A 17,222-nucleotide genomic window follows, 5' to 3' on the forward strand; every position below is an offset into this window, starting at 1 on the left:
CCGTTTATCAGACCATGTTTCGTTTGATACATCCCGCTGCTCGAATCCATCCAGCGCATTACCCAGCTTGTTATCCTTGAAAAATTACCAACTCGACCTCGTTCTGTGGATTTTATAACAGAACAAAATAAATTAAGTTTTACGTCTAACATTTTAGGTTCAACGATAAATTTCGTTTGAAAACAGTCGCTCACTGTGTACTGGATCTTTTGTGTTTAGTCTGGGGTTCGTTTTATATAATTAAAACAGTGTATTATAAATTAATCCTATGTACACATGTTCCAATGTATCGTTATTGTGGCCGAAGACAATAATGTCAACTAAATAAAACAATAAAATAAAAACAGCTTTTCTGACACGAAGGGCAGTATTAGGGGCACAATAAATATGTACATTAATATACAAAATTATTGAGCCTTTTTAGGGCAATACGTAGATAGAGTCGTTCGAAAAACTGTATGTGAACCCGATTTATCTACTTAATTTACTTTGACTAAATGTAGATCACAAACGTGTACCTAAGTAATGATTTAGTAGTGGAGTAGCTCACGGACCCATCCTGAGAAAATTTGTTAACACTAGCCCTAGCAAGAGTAGTGCTTCGCTGAATATACCATCGGATCGAAATCGCGACCCAATGAGAAAATCCGATGAGAAGCTCAGTGGGCTGTGTCTATGGGTTAGTTCGTCGTCGAACTCTTGAAGAACCTAAAGGCACGAGAATGGATCCGGGGAATCCGACAAGATATGTTTCGGTCGACGGCGGTTTTGCGTTGCCTCGTCGCGGTCGGGTATGTAATTAGTGGTAGCCACGACCGGAGGATTAAGTAGTGATTGAGTTACTCGTATAATACATAACATATATTGGAGGAGTTTTTATTGATCATGATCTAGTCTATGGTAGTGGCGTTGACACCAGATATTGATGGGTAGCCGAAATGATATGCATTCGGTAACACGGCTTTTGTAAAGGTGGGAGGGTATATATGTACATTTTATTGTAGTGCGCAGACGAGCTCAAATACTTCTTCATACCCTGTAGTTATTGAAAATCCTAGTGCGATTGCCATATCCTAAGTCCTACGTTAAGGTGTGAGGTCAAAGGTCTTATTTTTGTCATATAGCGGCTGCCCTACTCTTCAGGAACACAGAATTGCTCTGTAGCAGGAATAGGCAGAATGAGACACACCTATCTGGGCTCAGAATCGTCGCTTCTAACACTAATTATGTAAAACAGTTTTTTATTCAGAACGCTCCTAAAATTTCGAATCAGTTACAACCAGTAGTGATGTGGCTCATGAAAATGAATTTCTTTCAGAGCATTATCGAACCTAGAGTGTCGTTCAGACACAATGAAAACGTGTTTGAACAAGACAAAAAACAGCTCAGTCAATTAAACTCGGTAAAAACTCGGCTATTTTAATAAAACAATTATTCGAGTGCTTCAAATATTTATTGTTTTGGATCCCTTGGCCGTCCACCCTTTCATAAAAATTTATATTTGCCCTCGAATTATTCAGACTGCCACGCTTTGGACCTTTTTAGAAACGCGGCTTGATTTTTTTCGTCCAGTTTGATCTCCTATTAAGTAGATATTTTCGTTGGTATCTTTGATTCTTAACAATGTTTCTATTACCGCTGATTAAACTGAAGGGATAGTGCACAAAAACAAAGGGATTAAGACAAAAAATGAATTTGAGTAATTATTTGCGGTACGGCGCGTTAGGAGTCCGCGCGGGAAGCCTCCACCAACTAGCTTATTTCAGTTACTAGGAACTTGCATTAAATGTGTGACCAAGCTTACGGCCTATCTGGTTTTTTCTTGGAGGGAATTATTACTGGTGGCCCGTAGACCTTTCCAGATTCATCAAGACAGGTGATCGAGTACGGGCTCAGCCTGGGTGGGAAATTCTAACAGCTGCCCCAGCGCTTCCGAAAGAGACCTAATAAAAAAATAAGGGCAGTTTCTTCGCGAATGTATATACTACGGGCTAGGAATCGCAACCCACTGAAAAAATCCGGCGAGAAACTCAGCTGCTTTTTGTGTGGGTTATGATGCTTTACGTCTAAATCTTTAACGAGCTCGACGAGTCAGGTTCCCAGGGTCGCTGTGCCTGGTCCTAGTATCTTCAGACAGCTAATGACATGATTAGTGGATCGGTTGGATTAGTATGTGTCTAGGGTGCTGACGGTGACTTGCTCCTGTGTAAGCCAGAGTCCGGTAATAGTCAAAGGTAAAGCGATAAGGCGATGAGGCGATTTTCATGACGCGTCGGTTTATCAAAGCACCGTTCCGATGCTGACTTCAGGTATTTTCCGATAGATCCGAGGCCCAGATTTACGTAAAGATAAACGTTCCTCAGGAACTAGGATGCTTTGACGACTATCTTATAAAAACAGGATTGAAGGGCCAGAAGGGTATCTATGTGGGTGTGGCCACTTAACACCAAGTGGGCTGTGAGATCGTCCACCCATCTATGTAATATAATAAAAAAAGGCCTAAAGTTTATTTGCGATTAGGGACTTCTTTCTACTCGAGTCGTAACTAGACGTGTCATGGACGAAGATGGCTAGCTGGGCTGCCAAAGATCGGGGAATGTCATTTGTAAATAAACTAAAAAGAAGCGGAGAGAAGATGCAGCCTTGCGGGACTCCAGATGCAATAGAACTGGGGGAGAAACGAGTTCCCTCGATCCAAACGAACGATTCGGCCAGAATGCCGAAGAATGCCAAGATATACCATAACAGCCAAGTGGTCTATTTATTGTTGAGGAATGCTGTTGAGGGTACAGGAATCCGTAGACATCACAATCCAAATGATGCTACTTAGCTTGAAACACGAAGTCGAAGGTTTAAATGTATTCATCGTATGACGGACGTCTCAATCTTCAAACAGAAATGATTACCACCACAAATTTCGTGAATTTATGAACCTTACTGCCTACATTTCATCTTAGATGTAATTATTTTTCTAGAAAGCGTTACCCTGATTAAGTATCGATATATTGAGGGCTTCTCATACATCAAGCAATGGACGTAGATCACGATTATCCATTCAACCAACACCCAAACAAAATAACTTTAATAATACATACAATTATTAAAACAATTCAAAAACAATGAAACTAAACAAAGCATTAGACATAAGCAGACAACGGAACGTGTTTCATGTTCCGTTTTATCTGTACATTTTTAGCGTCCGAATGTGAGCCACGTGACTGATGTCCTACACTTTGTATCGGGGTATTAGCCGCGCTCCTAATATGACGGGAGATGAATGCTGGAAGACATAACTTTTCACATGAGGAATCGGGGTAGTATTTTAATATATTTTTTTACTGCGAGAGCTGTTTACTTAATTAGGGTTCCCTTATCAGTTTTTAAATAATTATAGATCGAAAAACCCGATTTTGGAAGTTTATATTTTAATATCTATTAAATATGATTCAGACGTCACAATGTTTGTCCGGAATGAACTCCGAAACGATCTACGTGATTTTAATAAATTTGGGCTTAGTTCCAACTTGACAGATAGAATAGTTGTATCTCTATTTGTTATCACAATATTTTTTGTAACTGTATTTATTTAATTAAAGATGTTTATCCTCTATGCGTTCCTGACGTGTTGATCTAATTTTGACGTCACTTGGTTCAGTTGTGGCTGACGCTCCAAGAAGTCTGTTTAAGTACCATCAATGCAGATGGCGCCTGAATAGTTTAAAACAATAGATGCTTTCCAAACGATTAGCCATAATACGAAGCGTGATTAGGTTTACTAGTTTTTCATATTTCTACAACAAAGGTCATAATGTGCTTTTTTTAATTTTTTTTACTCAATATATCTGACTGATTTCTTTTATTTTCATTTTCTAAACGACGTGTAATTATCCATTATTAAGTTAGAGTTTATAACCAATCTAATCTGTACGTTCGTCTATAAATTGCAAACAAAACGCTGAGCTAGTTTGGTCAATGAGCAACGCCGATTCGGTCCAGCGGGTTGAGAGCTGCGGATATTCACAATCAAAACGGCCTGTTTAAGAACATTCTTTACATTATACTGTAAATTCGTTGAAACAACCGTTCTTGTCAATGTCAATTCCCCTTTATCAAAGATTTGTGGTGAATATAACCAAATATGTGCATTAATTGACGGCATTGACATTTTTAACGACACGTGTCCTGGTCTCAAAAACAAACTAGTATCCAAGTTCCTTTGCTTATAACTGATGAGAGAATGTCATTCTGATTACATTGCGCAGTCTGCTCTATGTATTTATATTTTTTGGATTGCCGCGCTCGACTTTTTTAATTTTTTTATAGTTTTATAATTTTTTTTATAATTTTTTACTATATAAATATGTGCATTATTTCTTATTTAGTAATCTGTGAAGTTAGTAGTGTGTGTAGTTAGCTCTTGTTTTCATGTTGTTTTCAAATATATATATTGCTGTAACATGTCATAGTGTGTTATAAGAGATTGCTGTACATGCCTGTAACTGGCTTACATACCAGTACTTAATTTTATACATGTTAATTTTAAGCTTGAATGTTTTGTGTGTATTGCTGTTGGTGTGTCTAAATAAATAAATAAATAAATATTCTATAGCCGTTTCCCTATTCAGAATCTGAAACTTTACAAATGTAATACATGGAAGTATACCTAAATATGATGTTATCTCTGTAGTCATTTGGCAAACTAAGCCTTGCATTTCAACTGAACACAAGTGTCGAACAGTTAACGTGACAAACAAATTAACTAATTAAACGATAACAAATTAAATGACTGTAAGAAATATCCAATATAAATTATAACCTGAGGGTTCCGGATCTATTTGGGCCGGATGTGTATATTTACGGATGTGTAGACTATTACAAATTTAATAAACTCCAGTGCCCTTAAGCAATATTGTTAATCGCAACCGATCTTGATTTGTATACCGATGTACGTTTTTTAATTTTGACAAATCTAATGGTATGCCGCGTAGTAGAAAATGCAATAACCGAAGTCAAAGACATATTAGTAGCCTCTATGACGAAAAATCTCTGTTTGAAATGTAATAACGCGGGTAAGAAAGAGCAAGAGTAACCCAGAAAAATAAGGGCTCGCGGATAAAAAAAAATGTTTTAAAAATCTTTAGATATTTTTATCGGGTTCTCACATGAGAAATCTTTATGGGTTCTCACAGCAAAGCATATTTTGGACCTAAACAAGTAGATTAAGTAGGGCTGCTGTTTGTCTTGTATTTTTCTAATCAAAGCAATCATGCATTTTGTTTCCATGAATTGGATGGCCATTACTCTAATGCCATGGTATTTTTGATCTAATGTCTTAAGCTGCATGGAGAAATTCACGTTGTTGTGTCTATGGGCCCCATTAACGGCTTATGACTTATTCTCTCTCTGTCCACGATAGTAGAAAATAATACGCATCCATAATAAGCTACAAAACGTCTATTGGCTGGCTGCTGTTGCCTAAAGCGGCACATAATCACCTTCCACGTTCAAAACCACCGCCATGTTTATTTTAGGTTCAGTGTTGATCTGGCACTCGTAGACCCCCGCGTCTCTCGGCTGAACGTAGTCGATCTTCAAGTCCCAGTCGTCCGAAGGTTCGGGATGGAGAACGCTGAACCTGGCGTCACCGGTGTACGTGAATATGTGGGAGGTTAGGATGTGAAGGTCGCGTTTTCTCATCCAAGAGACCTGAGGGATAGAGCACAACTATAGGTTAAAATATTCAAAATATATTTATACAGGCAGCGCCGGTGGGTGTGGGATGATTTCAATGGAGCCGTCGATATTTAGTAGACTCATGAAATGTAGTCAATATCCTATATGTGACAAATACTCTACATTCTCTTAAATGTTTCATCTGTTTTCACTTCGTACTTGTCCGGAAAATTGGATACCATTTGATTTTTTAAATAAGACTAATTTAAAAACAATTAGACTTTACACTATACGGCCCCGAGCTAGGCTTTTATTATGTGTATGTCTTCTGGAAACACATAACAAAGAATCGAGTTCCCATCATCCGAATACTAAATATATTCAGCAAAGACTAGACTAATTAACTCCGATCAGAAGTCTAACTAGAATGACTAACCATCATGGGACCATTGAGGCCTTCATTAAGAGATTTATTTGAACAAAACAATTTGTACGGGGTAATGCATTCCGAAATTAAATTATAAAAATGTTTGGCTGCAGGCGAATCTGACAAAAACCGGCTCGTTACTTAATTTTATTATTGTAAATACTGTAAAACATCCTTAGTGCGGACCATCTCGCTTAATTACAGGGCCGGCTTAGCCGGGCTTACTCTAATTACGCGAGAAAACAAAAACTCAACAAAAAGCGGATGAAATTTATTTTCTTATTATCCTGCCTCGAGGGCGTCGAATTAAAAATTTAATACAAACGTTTATCGTCCTTGGAATGTTTACGCACCAAAGAAATTGAACTTGTGATAAATTAAATTGTTTGCGTATTGCGCACGAGTGCCAAGAGCTTTCGCTTTGAGCTAAGACCGGAGCTCTCCTTTGCACACAGCGCCTGTGGCCCAACGCTACTGTCGTCTGATTCGGAAGGTTGAGATTGGTGTCTGTGATTCATACAACCATCTGTGTTGCTCACGTTAACAGTAAATAATGTTCTACGGGGTCCACATATTTTTTATTCTCGAGTTCATAATGCACTTCCACGGTGAAGAAATGACATCGCGTGACTCAAACCCACAGATTCTATAATTTGCATAATTAATGGTAGTAAAGTGCCTGGTGAGCCCATACCAGTAGGTGCCGCCAGCTACCCTATATCTGACCCTAAGGAGTAATGCGTTCTGGTGGGCAGGGTGCAACAGCCGTTATAGAATCGAGACTTAGATCTCATTTCTCTAGGTCTATGTGGTGCTCATGTTCTGATGTCAATCGGCTCCACTGTGACCACTTAGTACCAAATAAGTTTACTGGTGGTAGGACGTCTTGTGAGTCCACACGGGTAGGTACCATCACCCTGCCTATTTCTGCCGTGCAGGAGTAATGCGTTTCGATTTGAAGGGTGGGGCAGTCGTTGTACTGTAAAGACTAAGGCCTTAGAACTCTTGTTTCAAGACGACTGGTGACATTTACGTTATAAATATATATGGGCTCCAGTAACCAATTAACACCAGGTAACAATAGGGCTCGCCCACCTATCTAAGTAATAAAACAATGGGATCATGATAGTACTCAATCGTCTATACAGTAAAAAAACCAATAGCTTACAAATGATTCCTCTGTTATTCAGGATCACTCAGTAAGTTGTTGGCAAGCTCCATCTCTTGCTAAAAGTGATAAAATGTGTGCAGTTTTAGAAGGCCCCCGCCTTAGATTACTAAGAACATTCTATTAAAATGAATGAAGTTTTATAAAATAATTTGTGGACCAATATTTATATTCTCAATAACAGTGGTTTCGTTCGCTATGATTACGGTATCATTGAATCTATTGGTATACAAAAGTTGTAAATTTGTGGTTGAGTTTAGGACTATTTGTTAACATTACAGCAAGTAATTCAAGTCATAACATACTCTTTAAATTGCATCGAGAAAATCCATCGCCCCATTTATACTAAGCGAGATATTATAGAGAATAAATGTTTTGCGGAGCATATTGACATTGCAAAATGGGTGCCGCAGCTCATTCTACGAGCTAAAGTCTAAATTTTCAACCAGCGCACACGGGACATATGAGGCCACAAATACATTATAAACATCACTATAATAAAGAGTTTTATGATTCCAAACTATTTATAATAAGACCGGCAATAAACCGACGTACATCAGATACAAGCTTTAATCATGGAAATCCCGAATTCGATGATCAACCGAAATTTCCTACCCTGGCCACAAATATAGTTTTGAAATCATTCCCGCTGCTGTTAAATTGGCTACGAGAGATGAATTTCAATGTCCCGTGAGACTTGTGTTGAAAGCGGTTTGTGAAACTGAATAATTAATGTCCTAATATTATGATATTATAAAGTAAATAGTTTTATTTTCCAAACGAATACAGCAACCTTAGTCGGGGATGATTACAGTAATAATAACAATTTATGTGTCGGCTTACGATGATTGAATGCACGGCGGTAGGTGGTTTTGGCACCCGTAAGATATATTACAAACGTATTTACTGTTAATCCCTTATACTGTGTCGAAGTATTTGTGCGAAATTGTTTTATTGGTATGCTGTATTCAATATATCATATTATTGTGCCATTTCATTGTTTTTCGAAGCATTTTTTGGTAGCTCGCGGTAAGGTGTCGTGGGTGTGAACGCTTAGGCCAGTTCTATGGCGAGAAGTGTCAGTGGCGGTAAAGTGAGTCGTGGGTAGCATTTTTAAACTTTTCGTCCCAATCGGATCACAGTCAACGGAACGTAAGGCATCATTAAAAGATGTACTTAAAATAAATTGTAATGGCGACGATATCAGACTCACAGTTCTATTCCCTATATGCTTGGCTCTGCAGCGCAAGACTGCTGACTGTCCCACCACGGTGGACACGTTCCTCGGAGACACATCGTCGAAGTATGGCCGCTCGACTCTGATGGTCTCTGGGCTGCCATTGCTGGTGGCTGCGAGTAGACCTGGGAACAAAAGACAAAAGTTAATTAGCATCACAAAATACTTTATATGACCTCGTAGTTCTGATGGTAAGTGCCCTTGGCGCTGCATTTTGGGGTTTGAAATGTATTTGGTACTCGGGGTATTCTTTATTCTTGTCAAGACACAAGTTATTAATATTTCTAGGGAATGTTGAATGTCTCTGACCCACAGCAATATTATTTACGCCAACTGTCTCAAAGAATACATGGGAGAAACGAATTACTAATTGCAAAGTGTATTTTGAGTGTTCTTAGTTTTAAATAGAGTTTTGTTTTGGACTTTGATGAAATTTTTATTTATCTTGGGCACAGCCTGTAGCAACGCTATCGGCTAATTCATGATAAAAAATAAAAAGTAATAACTAAGTTCATTTCATTAAAAAATCTAAGGAATTGAATTGAAATGCCAAAATAGAAAAACCATATCATTATAAGAGTGCGGCGGTGTGTTCGCTTCCGAGACGTGACGTCACACCCGCCGAACCGGAAATAAGAACGAAGCCTTTGCCCGCCCTCTTATAAAGGAAACACGGGAGAGCATATAAAGTTTCGGTTTGGCCATTAAAATGAAGATTCTTGAGTCGCTTTCTGTCAAATATTTTCATATTGTAGAATCGGTCTTTTATGTCAAGCCTAAAATTTTGTTTTTGTGATTGTTGGTTAGTTGCTAAATGCGAAGTTTGTGAATTGAATTATTTAGATAATCTCAGCAGCGTCTCACTCCGTACGAGGGCGGCAATGAAAATTTCGGGAATTAACGAAGTGACACAACATACCTATTTAAAAACGTATTTATTGCTTTTCGAAGTATTCTCCGCGTAATTTGACACATTTTTCCATACGATGGAACCAATCATTGAAGCAACCATTCCATTCGAAAGTTGGGGTCTCCAAAATGGCCGTTTTGTAGGCGTCCACAGCTACTTTAGGTGATGAAAATCTCTGTCCACGCAATTTATTCTTTATTTTAGGGAAAGTATAGAAATCATTAGGGCTTAGGTCGGGGCTGTACGGCGGATGGTCTAACAATAATTTTATGTTTTCTTGCTCTAAAAACTCTTTTGTTCTGTGTGCGGTGTGAGAACTCGCATTGTCGTGATGGAGGGTGATGCGGCGGTTGCATCAACGTTTTCTTGGGTGACTGCAGTTTTTGGACGACCTTGACGGGGATCATCACTGAGCTTGACACTTCCACGTTGAAACTCAGCAAACCAGCGATAAATTGTGGTTTTGGATGGGGCTTCATCACCAAATGCAGAAATCATCCGGTCAACACACTGTTTTTGTGTTAAACCACTTCGAAAGTCATAATAAATCATCTCTCTTGAATTTTCTCGAGTCGATTCCATTTTCTCAACGACTAAACAAGTTTGACAAAACCTCGTGACAAGACCGAGAATCTTTTTTTAAATAAATAAATGGTATTCGATTTTTAAAACCAAGGAGTTTTCAATTAAAAAGATTTTAATATGACAGGAACAGTGGAAATATTCCATTCCCGATACTTTTAGTGCAGCCTTGTAGCTCCGTTATTCTGATTAGTTTTGACAAACAGTCGTTTTTATGAAATACTAGCGGTGCACAGTGCTTCACATAAAAACATTTACCATAATGGTGGGGTGTGTTTATTTTAATTCTGTTGTTCTTTTGTTATACGTGAATGAATGGCCTTTTATTCAGATTCATATTATAATAATTGATTAAGTGTTAAAAAAATGTAATGTAAACCTTAATCTAGTCTCTTATTTGAATTTTACTTATCTTCTGTAGATTTGTTTGCCAATCGACAAAAACCTCCTCCAACCTTTTTCACTCATGTGTTTCTTGAGCCACTCTGTTCCTTGTGACGCTTGTCACTTGTTTCATGTCGTCATCCCATTTTTTGGGGTCTAACTCTTTTCCTTTTACGTTCTCTACCTTTTACCTTTTACCATCGTGTCACAATTTGTTTTTTTATATATAATGAGATTCAAATAAAGTGGATTCAAAATTTAATTAATTTAATTAAACTCCTTGCCGTATCAGTCTTGTCAGAGCGGTCGTGGTCGTCATTCAGTTTGATTGCTGTGGGCAGATGTTATGCGTCTCACGGGCAATCGCCACTTCTCCCGGGTTGTGGTGAGTCTGGTACACTCATATAAACAACCGCCAGCTGCCGACTTTTTTTTTTTTTTTTTTTTTTTTTTTTTCGGGGGGAAATCCTCATGGACTACCTCCGCCTGGGGAAAAGCGAAGGGGCGTGCCGGACTCCTACCGGCTAAAACCACCCCGGTGTCCACCCACACGTGCGCGCAGGGCCGCGGGAATCCACATTCTTCCGCAGCCCCACACCAGTGCTGGCCCGGTCTATCCAGGCCTCGTCTCCTGCACGGAGTAGTGAGGCGTTCAGCTACTCCGTGCATCGCCTCAGAGGCACGCGCCGACACCCGCATGCACCTCCGTCTCAGGTCCATCGAATAGGGGGCGAGGGCTTTCCCAAGTCCCTCGCCCCTGGACCCATTCATGGGGGGCGGAAAAGGGCGTTGTCCGCCCTTGTCCTGCGCCCGGTGCGCCTTCTGCGGCCGGGAAAGGGAGTCGAGATCTCCCTCTCCCGTTCTGCAGTTTCCTTCTGCGACATCACGTCCTCGCAGAAGGACACCACCGCGTCCCACGACTCTGCGCTGCCGACCATCCTCCGCACTACGGCCGGCAGCGACAGATCGCTTCCTACTTCATTTGTGAGGACACGGCGCTGCTCCTCCCAAGCTACACACTCGGCGAGCGTGTGTTGCGCCGTGTCCTCCCCGCAGTGGACGCAGTGGTGGCACCGAGCGTCCGGCTCCCTGTCTATGCGGCACAGGTACTGGCCGAAGCAACCGTGCCCCGACAGCACCTGTGTCACCCTAAACGACAGGGATCCGTGCCTTCTCCCGAGCCAGTCGTCGAGTACTGGCCGGATCGCCTCGACGGTTGCGAGGCCGGCGGTAGGGCGCAGAAGCCTTTGCCGCCATTCCGCCACCAAGGCCAGACGGAGCTCCTCTCGGCGCAGCGCGATCTGCCGCTGCACCAGCCTCGAGCCCCGTGCCCGCTCTTCCTCGCGCCATCGATATAATGACGCGAGTACTTTCGCCTCTAGGTCCCAGGGCGGGGATCCGGCCAGGACGCAAGCCGCCTCGTAGGAAATCGTGCGGTACCCGCGGATGACTCTGACGGCCATCACCCTCTGCGGCTTACGCAGAATGGCGAGTGTGCTGGCCGTCATGTCCATCGCCCACACAGGGGCCCCATACAGGGCCATGGACCGCGCGATTCCCACGTACAACCGCCTACAGGCGGCGCTCGGGCCCCCCAAATTGGGAAGCAACGTTGAAAGCGCGCCCGCTGCACCCATCAGCTTGGGCACCAGCCGCCGGAAGTGGGGCCCGAATTCCCATCAGCTGTCGAGCACCAATCCCAGATACTTCATGGTGGACTCGACAGCTATCCGGGTCCCACTTACCACGATGTGTGATCCCGGCGCCGGCGCACGTCGGGGGCCATGAAACACCATAGCCTTCGACTTGTTTAGGGCCACCTCCAGGCCCAGACGCCGGATGCGGTTCACCACCAGTGACACCGCAGCCGCGGCTATCAACGTCGCTTCCCTGTGCGAGCTCCCCCGGGCAGTGACAAGCGTGTCGTCCGCATAACACGTCAAGTTGGCGCCCGACGGGAGCTCGCCTCTCAGCACCCAGTCGTAGCCGATGTTCCACAGGAGCGGTCCCAAGACCGATCCCTGTGGAACACCGCACGACGCCGGAAACGTATTCCGCTCGCTCAGGGAAGAGGACCGATACAACCGCTTCTAGCAACTGGGGTTGCATGCTTTGCGCCAGTGGAGGCGCCCAGGCACGCAACTTGCCCCGTACCCAACGGTAGGGGCGCCCCCACGGATCCCGATCTAGGGACCCCAGCAGCTCCTCCCTGGCACGCGACTTAGAGTCGCCGATGGCCAGCCACAGAGTCTCCTTAGACGCGCGGTACGCCTCATACAGCGCGTCTTCCTCGACGGAATCCCGTCGACGTCGTCTCCGGTATCGCGTGTACCGGCGGCGAGCCGCGACGCACTCAACGCGCAGCCGCGCGATCTCGTCGGTCCACCAGTACACCTGGCGCCTTGCGGACTGTTGGTGGACACGGGGCATGGACGCGTCGCAGATCTGCGTCATCGCCCCTCGAAAGCACAGCGCCACCGCTTCGACGTCGACGGGACCGTTCATTGTCGACTCCCAAATCCAGGACTGGACTAAGGCAGCTTCCTCGAGTAGCTCCTTGTCGATGCGCTTAAGTGCCCAGCGTGGGCCGTCGTTAATCGGGGCTGTTGGCTGGCGGCCGCTCGCGGTCTGGGCAGAGACGTCGAACCGGATATACCGATGGTCCGACAGCGTCTCCACCTCCACGGCGACACGCCAGTCGCGGACTCGGTTGGCGACAGAGGGGCTAGCAAACGAGACGTCCACTATTGAGCCGCCCCGCTGCCGCACGCACGTGTATTCCGAACCCCGATTCAGGACGACCAGACCAGTTGTCACCGCCCACTCTTCTAGCACCTCGCCCCGATGGTCAGTGACCGGAGATCCCCACGCCGATGACTTGGCGTTGAGATCCCCGAGCACCAGAACGGGACGAGGGTGATAGCGGCCTACGACGGCGCCCAACTCGACGAGGAACCCCTCAAAGTCGGCGAGACTCTTGTTGGGAGAAAAATACGCCCCTACAATGCCGATACCGTCCGAGACCGCAGCAACCCAGCCGCGGCCCCGAGACGGGTTGATCAGAGTCTGGCCGATAATGGCCACCAAGCCGTCAATGCTCCCCAGCCAGTTGTCACGGGCGGGGACAAAGTACGGTTCGGCGACCACAGCCACGTGGATCGACCACTCTGCCATGCTCTGGAGTAAAATATCCTGAGCTCTGGCACAGTGATTGATATTGCCCTGGAGGAAATGGAATTGTGCCATTATTGACATTCCATTCCCTCGGCAACGGTCCTGGGCCGGGAGTCGGCTACGGAGCTACTATCCTGCGGGGGTGGCGAGGTTTCCCCGGCAGGTTTTGAGTTCCTCTTCTTCTTCTTGGCCTTGCTGGCTGGTGCGCCACAGGCTCCTCCACCCAGCCTGTGTCCCGCTGGCTTAACTGCAGCTGAACACAAGCTGCAGTTGAGCGCCGCGGAACACTGAGCCGCCTTGTGGCCGGGCTGACCGCAGCGATAACAAAGGTCACTGCGGTCAACTTCAGCGGTGCACTTTGCCCGGACGTGCCCCTTATCCAGGCACCGGAAACACCGCAAAGCCCGGGGCTGCAGAAGTTTCACCCTCGCTGCAACCCAGCCAACCAGCAATCTGCCGCTTAAGGCGATCTTTTTCGCCGACGCTACAGGGCACCGAACCCAGACCACGCCGAGTCCGGTGGCGTCGGCGCGTATATCGCCGGCCCGCACCTTGTCCGATGGACACTCTCCACTTCGGGCAACGGCCGCTACCACCTCCTCAGAGGTCACGGAGTCATCCAGGCCAGCAATCCGCACCTCTGCGGTTTTCATTGGCCTGGAGACCCGGACGTCCTCGGGGCTGAGGACCTCCCTCATCTTGGCGGCCAGAGCGTCCGCCTTTTCGGCACTGCCACTCGTAGTACCAGCCACCTCGAACAACCGTGCACCCGTGGCAGCCTGCCTGTGGGTGACGGCCTGGAGACCAAGATCTGATAATTTGATCTTGGCCTTTGCTTCGGCGATGACCGACTGGTACGTTACGCCGCGCTCCGCAGCTCCGGGCTGTAGCGTGAGCGTCACAGCTTCGGAACGCGGAGCACGTATCGCCGGTCCTTTGCGACCGCCTTTGGCAGCCCGCCGCGCAGGCTGCGCAACCGCCTTTGCGGTTTGGCCGGGGGCGTGCGTTGCTGCTGAGGCCGCCTTGGCGACCCTGCGTGCCTTCTTGCGGCCCACGACTGTAACCCAGGTCTCACCCTTAGACCCAGCAGTCGTGGGCTGATCGCTCGATGGGGCTCCCTCGACGGGCTTTTTAACACCCTCGGCGGGCTTCCCCTCCCTAGGCTTAGGTCTCGGCGGCTCCTCAGCCCTCCGCCGTGTATCGGCCGCTAGTGGCGGACGGAGGATTTCCGCAGGGAGGCGCCGAGAAATTGCCTCCATACGAGCATTGACCATGCTCCCGCACTGGAGCATACAGAGCCGGACAATGCGCTCGACCTCGTCGTCGGTATGAGTGCTTGTCGGTCTCGGTGCGGGAGCCGGGGCCACTACCGATGCGGCATCAGTGGACGTACGCCGCTGCTGCTGCTCGCTCAACGCAGTGACTCGTCGACGGAGGTCCTCCATATCATTTCGGAGACGGCTGTTTTCCTCCTGCAACTTCGCAACCTCGTCAGAGGCCGTTCTGTTGAGGAGGATGCCAATCGCCTCCTTAATGTCCGCGGCAGCTTCTTTCAGACCGCGGGTAAACGTGCCCTTCAGGCTGCCGGATTTGGTGGCAACCTTCAGGACTAAGTCCACCCCGTCCAAGGCAAGCTGACTTAGGGCCACCGCAGATGGTTCCCCCCCTTCCGCCGCTAGAGTAGCGCGTCGCTCGCGTGCGCGTCGGGCCATTTCCGACACTTCGTCGGCCGCGACAGCTTTGCGCTGCTCTCTTCGGGCGGCGTTGATCTCCGCCTTTGAGCTCCCTAGCGAGGCACAGCTCTCGCCACCAGGGTCCTCGGTAGTGACCCCCATGTCACTATCTGCTTTGCTGGCAGCCGGAGTATTGGAGCACACGAACCTACCCTGTGCGTTCCTCCGCGGCCGTGAAGCACTCACTCCTCTCGAAGCCTGCCGACCTCTCCTCGTGGTCGGCAATTTCTTGGGGGGCAGCAAGCCTTCCTCATCTGAGGACAGATCCACCGACCCATCTCCCACTGGAGCATTGTCGCGTGAGCGTTTTCTAACGGAAGACGACCCACGCGGTCCTCCGTCAATATTTTCAAAATAACTGCTTCCAGTAATATTATCAGCAACAGGGGCCTGGTCGCCTACTCCTGCGCGTCCATCGGTAACCAATTTATCACTCGCAGGCCTGGGTACCTGCGAGCGCCGGGCGTCAGCCGGGTCGCATGACAAATCTCTCTCATAGTTAGCCATTTTCATATTAAAGAAGTGGGTGGTACGCACATAACTTCCCCAAGGCGATGTGGCCGCTCTTTTTGGGAGGGTGTTTGATCCTCCCGAGGCCCGCAGATGCCTCCGGTGCAGGATTTTTTTTTTTTTTTTGGAGTTTACTCCTTTAGAATCGATTTACATATATAGGCCCGGGGTATGAAAATTATGGGGACCAAAATCGTACTAGCATGTCACACGAAATGCGTTATGCGCCTGATTGGCTCCTGATTGCGTGATGCGTGCGCGCGCCAATCAGGAGCCAACGCGCGGCCGCGTTATCGCAGGTGACGCCGGGCTGCTGCGCCGGCAGTCCGCCACAAAGCCTCGTACTGATCGCGCGTTTCTCTCATTATTGGAGTTTACTCCTTAAGAATCGATTTACATATATAGGCCCGGGGTATGAAAATTATGGGGACCAAAATCGTACTAGCATGTCACACGAAATGCGCGCCGGGCTGCTGCGCCGGCAGTCCGCCACAAAGCCTCGTACTGATCGCGCGTTTCTCTCATTATTGTATTTTCATATATTTGTTAGTCGTTTGTTTTGTGTCTCGTTAATTTGTTAATAATCTGTAGTGTATCGTGTTGTCGTAATATAGAACTATTTCTCGTATTGTTTCCTTTAATTTTTTATATCCAGTAAACTCCAGTCGTGCGTCGGAGCGGACACACACACTTTTTTTTTTTTTATATGAACTAGCTAAACTAAACGAAACTAAACTAACTTAAACTAGCCACCACCCGGCACCGTGGTTTAATCACCTCGCCACGGATGCCCCTAGGCCGCAGGTTGAGGAGCAACCCACGGTCTTCTCCACCTCGATCACCGCGACGTACACGTAGCGGAGACCCCTAGGCCACGAACTGTAAAACAGCCCGTGGTCTACCCCTCCTTGCTCCCTAGTCGTGTACTCTGCAGCTGCAGAGCGCAGATAGAGAGCCCTCGGGAGCGACTCCTCCGCCCCGGCAGAAATTCGCCGTGGGCAACAATCTCCTCTTTCTCACCCCTCACGAGGAGATTGTTGCCCACGCCCAGGGTGCACCGGCCCAGCGCCTGCTCGTCCTCTCAAGAAAACAAAAGGACCAGCAGCCACTGAACACTCGGGGAGGTTTTCTGCCAGGCACCCCAACCAGCTGCCGACTTGAATTAACTAAATAGGTAATATACAGAATTTCATATCAATATGCATTTGCAATTTCGGCGTGGTGTTTCAAACTTGTATCCAATACATAATGGCCTTCGATAATGACGTAGACCCTACATTCTTCGAATACAATAAGTAAATAATATATTTCCACTATTGAAATCGCTTATTCTATAGCTCCAAGACACAGTGCACGAAGAAAATGCAAATGACAACGATGAAGTTCTTTTGTCGTTCTCTATATGTGCGCGGTGCGAGACAACG

General features: G+C 46.2%; 1 protein-coding gene across 2 annotated transcripts in view; it reads right to left on the reverse strand.

The window, feature by feature from the left end:
- The window catches only part of LOC101735642 (protein sidekick-1), a 209,506-nt gene that overhangs the window by 15,677 nt on the left and 176,607 nt on the right, over positions 1 to 17,222 (reverse strand). For both annotated transcript variants that reach the window (XM_038018464.2, XM_038018463.2), the window contains exons 3-4: positions 8,482 to 8,630; positions 5,496 to 5,706 (exon numbers count right to left, since the gene is read on the reverse strand). In XM_038018464.2, the coding sequence (XP_037874392.1) occupies positions 5,496 to 5,706; positions 8,482 to 8,630 (360 nt within the window). The remainder of the gene's footprint in view (positions 1 to 5,495; positions 5,707 to 8,481; positions 8,631 to 17,222) is intronic.

The sequence above is a fragment of the Bombyx mori genome, chromosome 21 (genome assembly GCF_030269925.1).
Source record: "Bombyx mori chromosome 21, ASM3026992v2".
Lineage (NCBI taxonomy): Eukaryota > Metazoa > Arthropoda > Insecta > Lepidoptera > Bombycidae > Bombyx > Bombyx mori.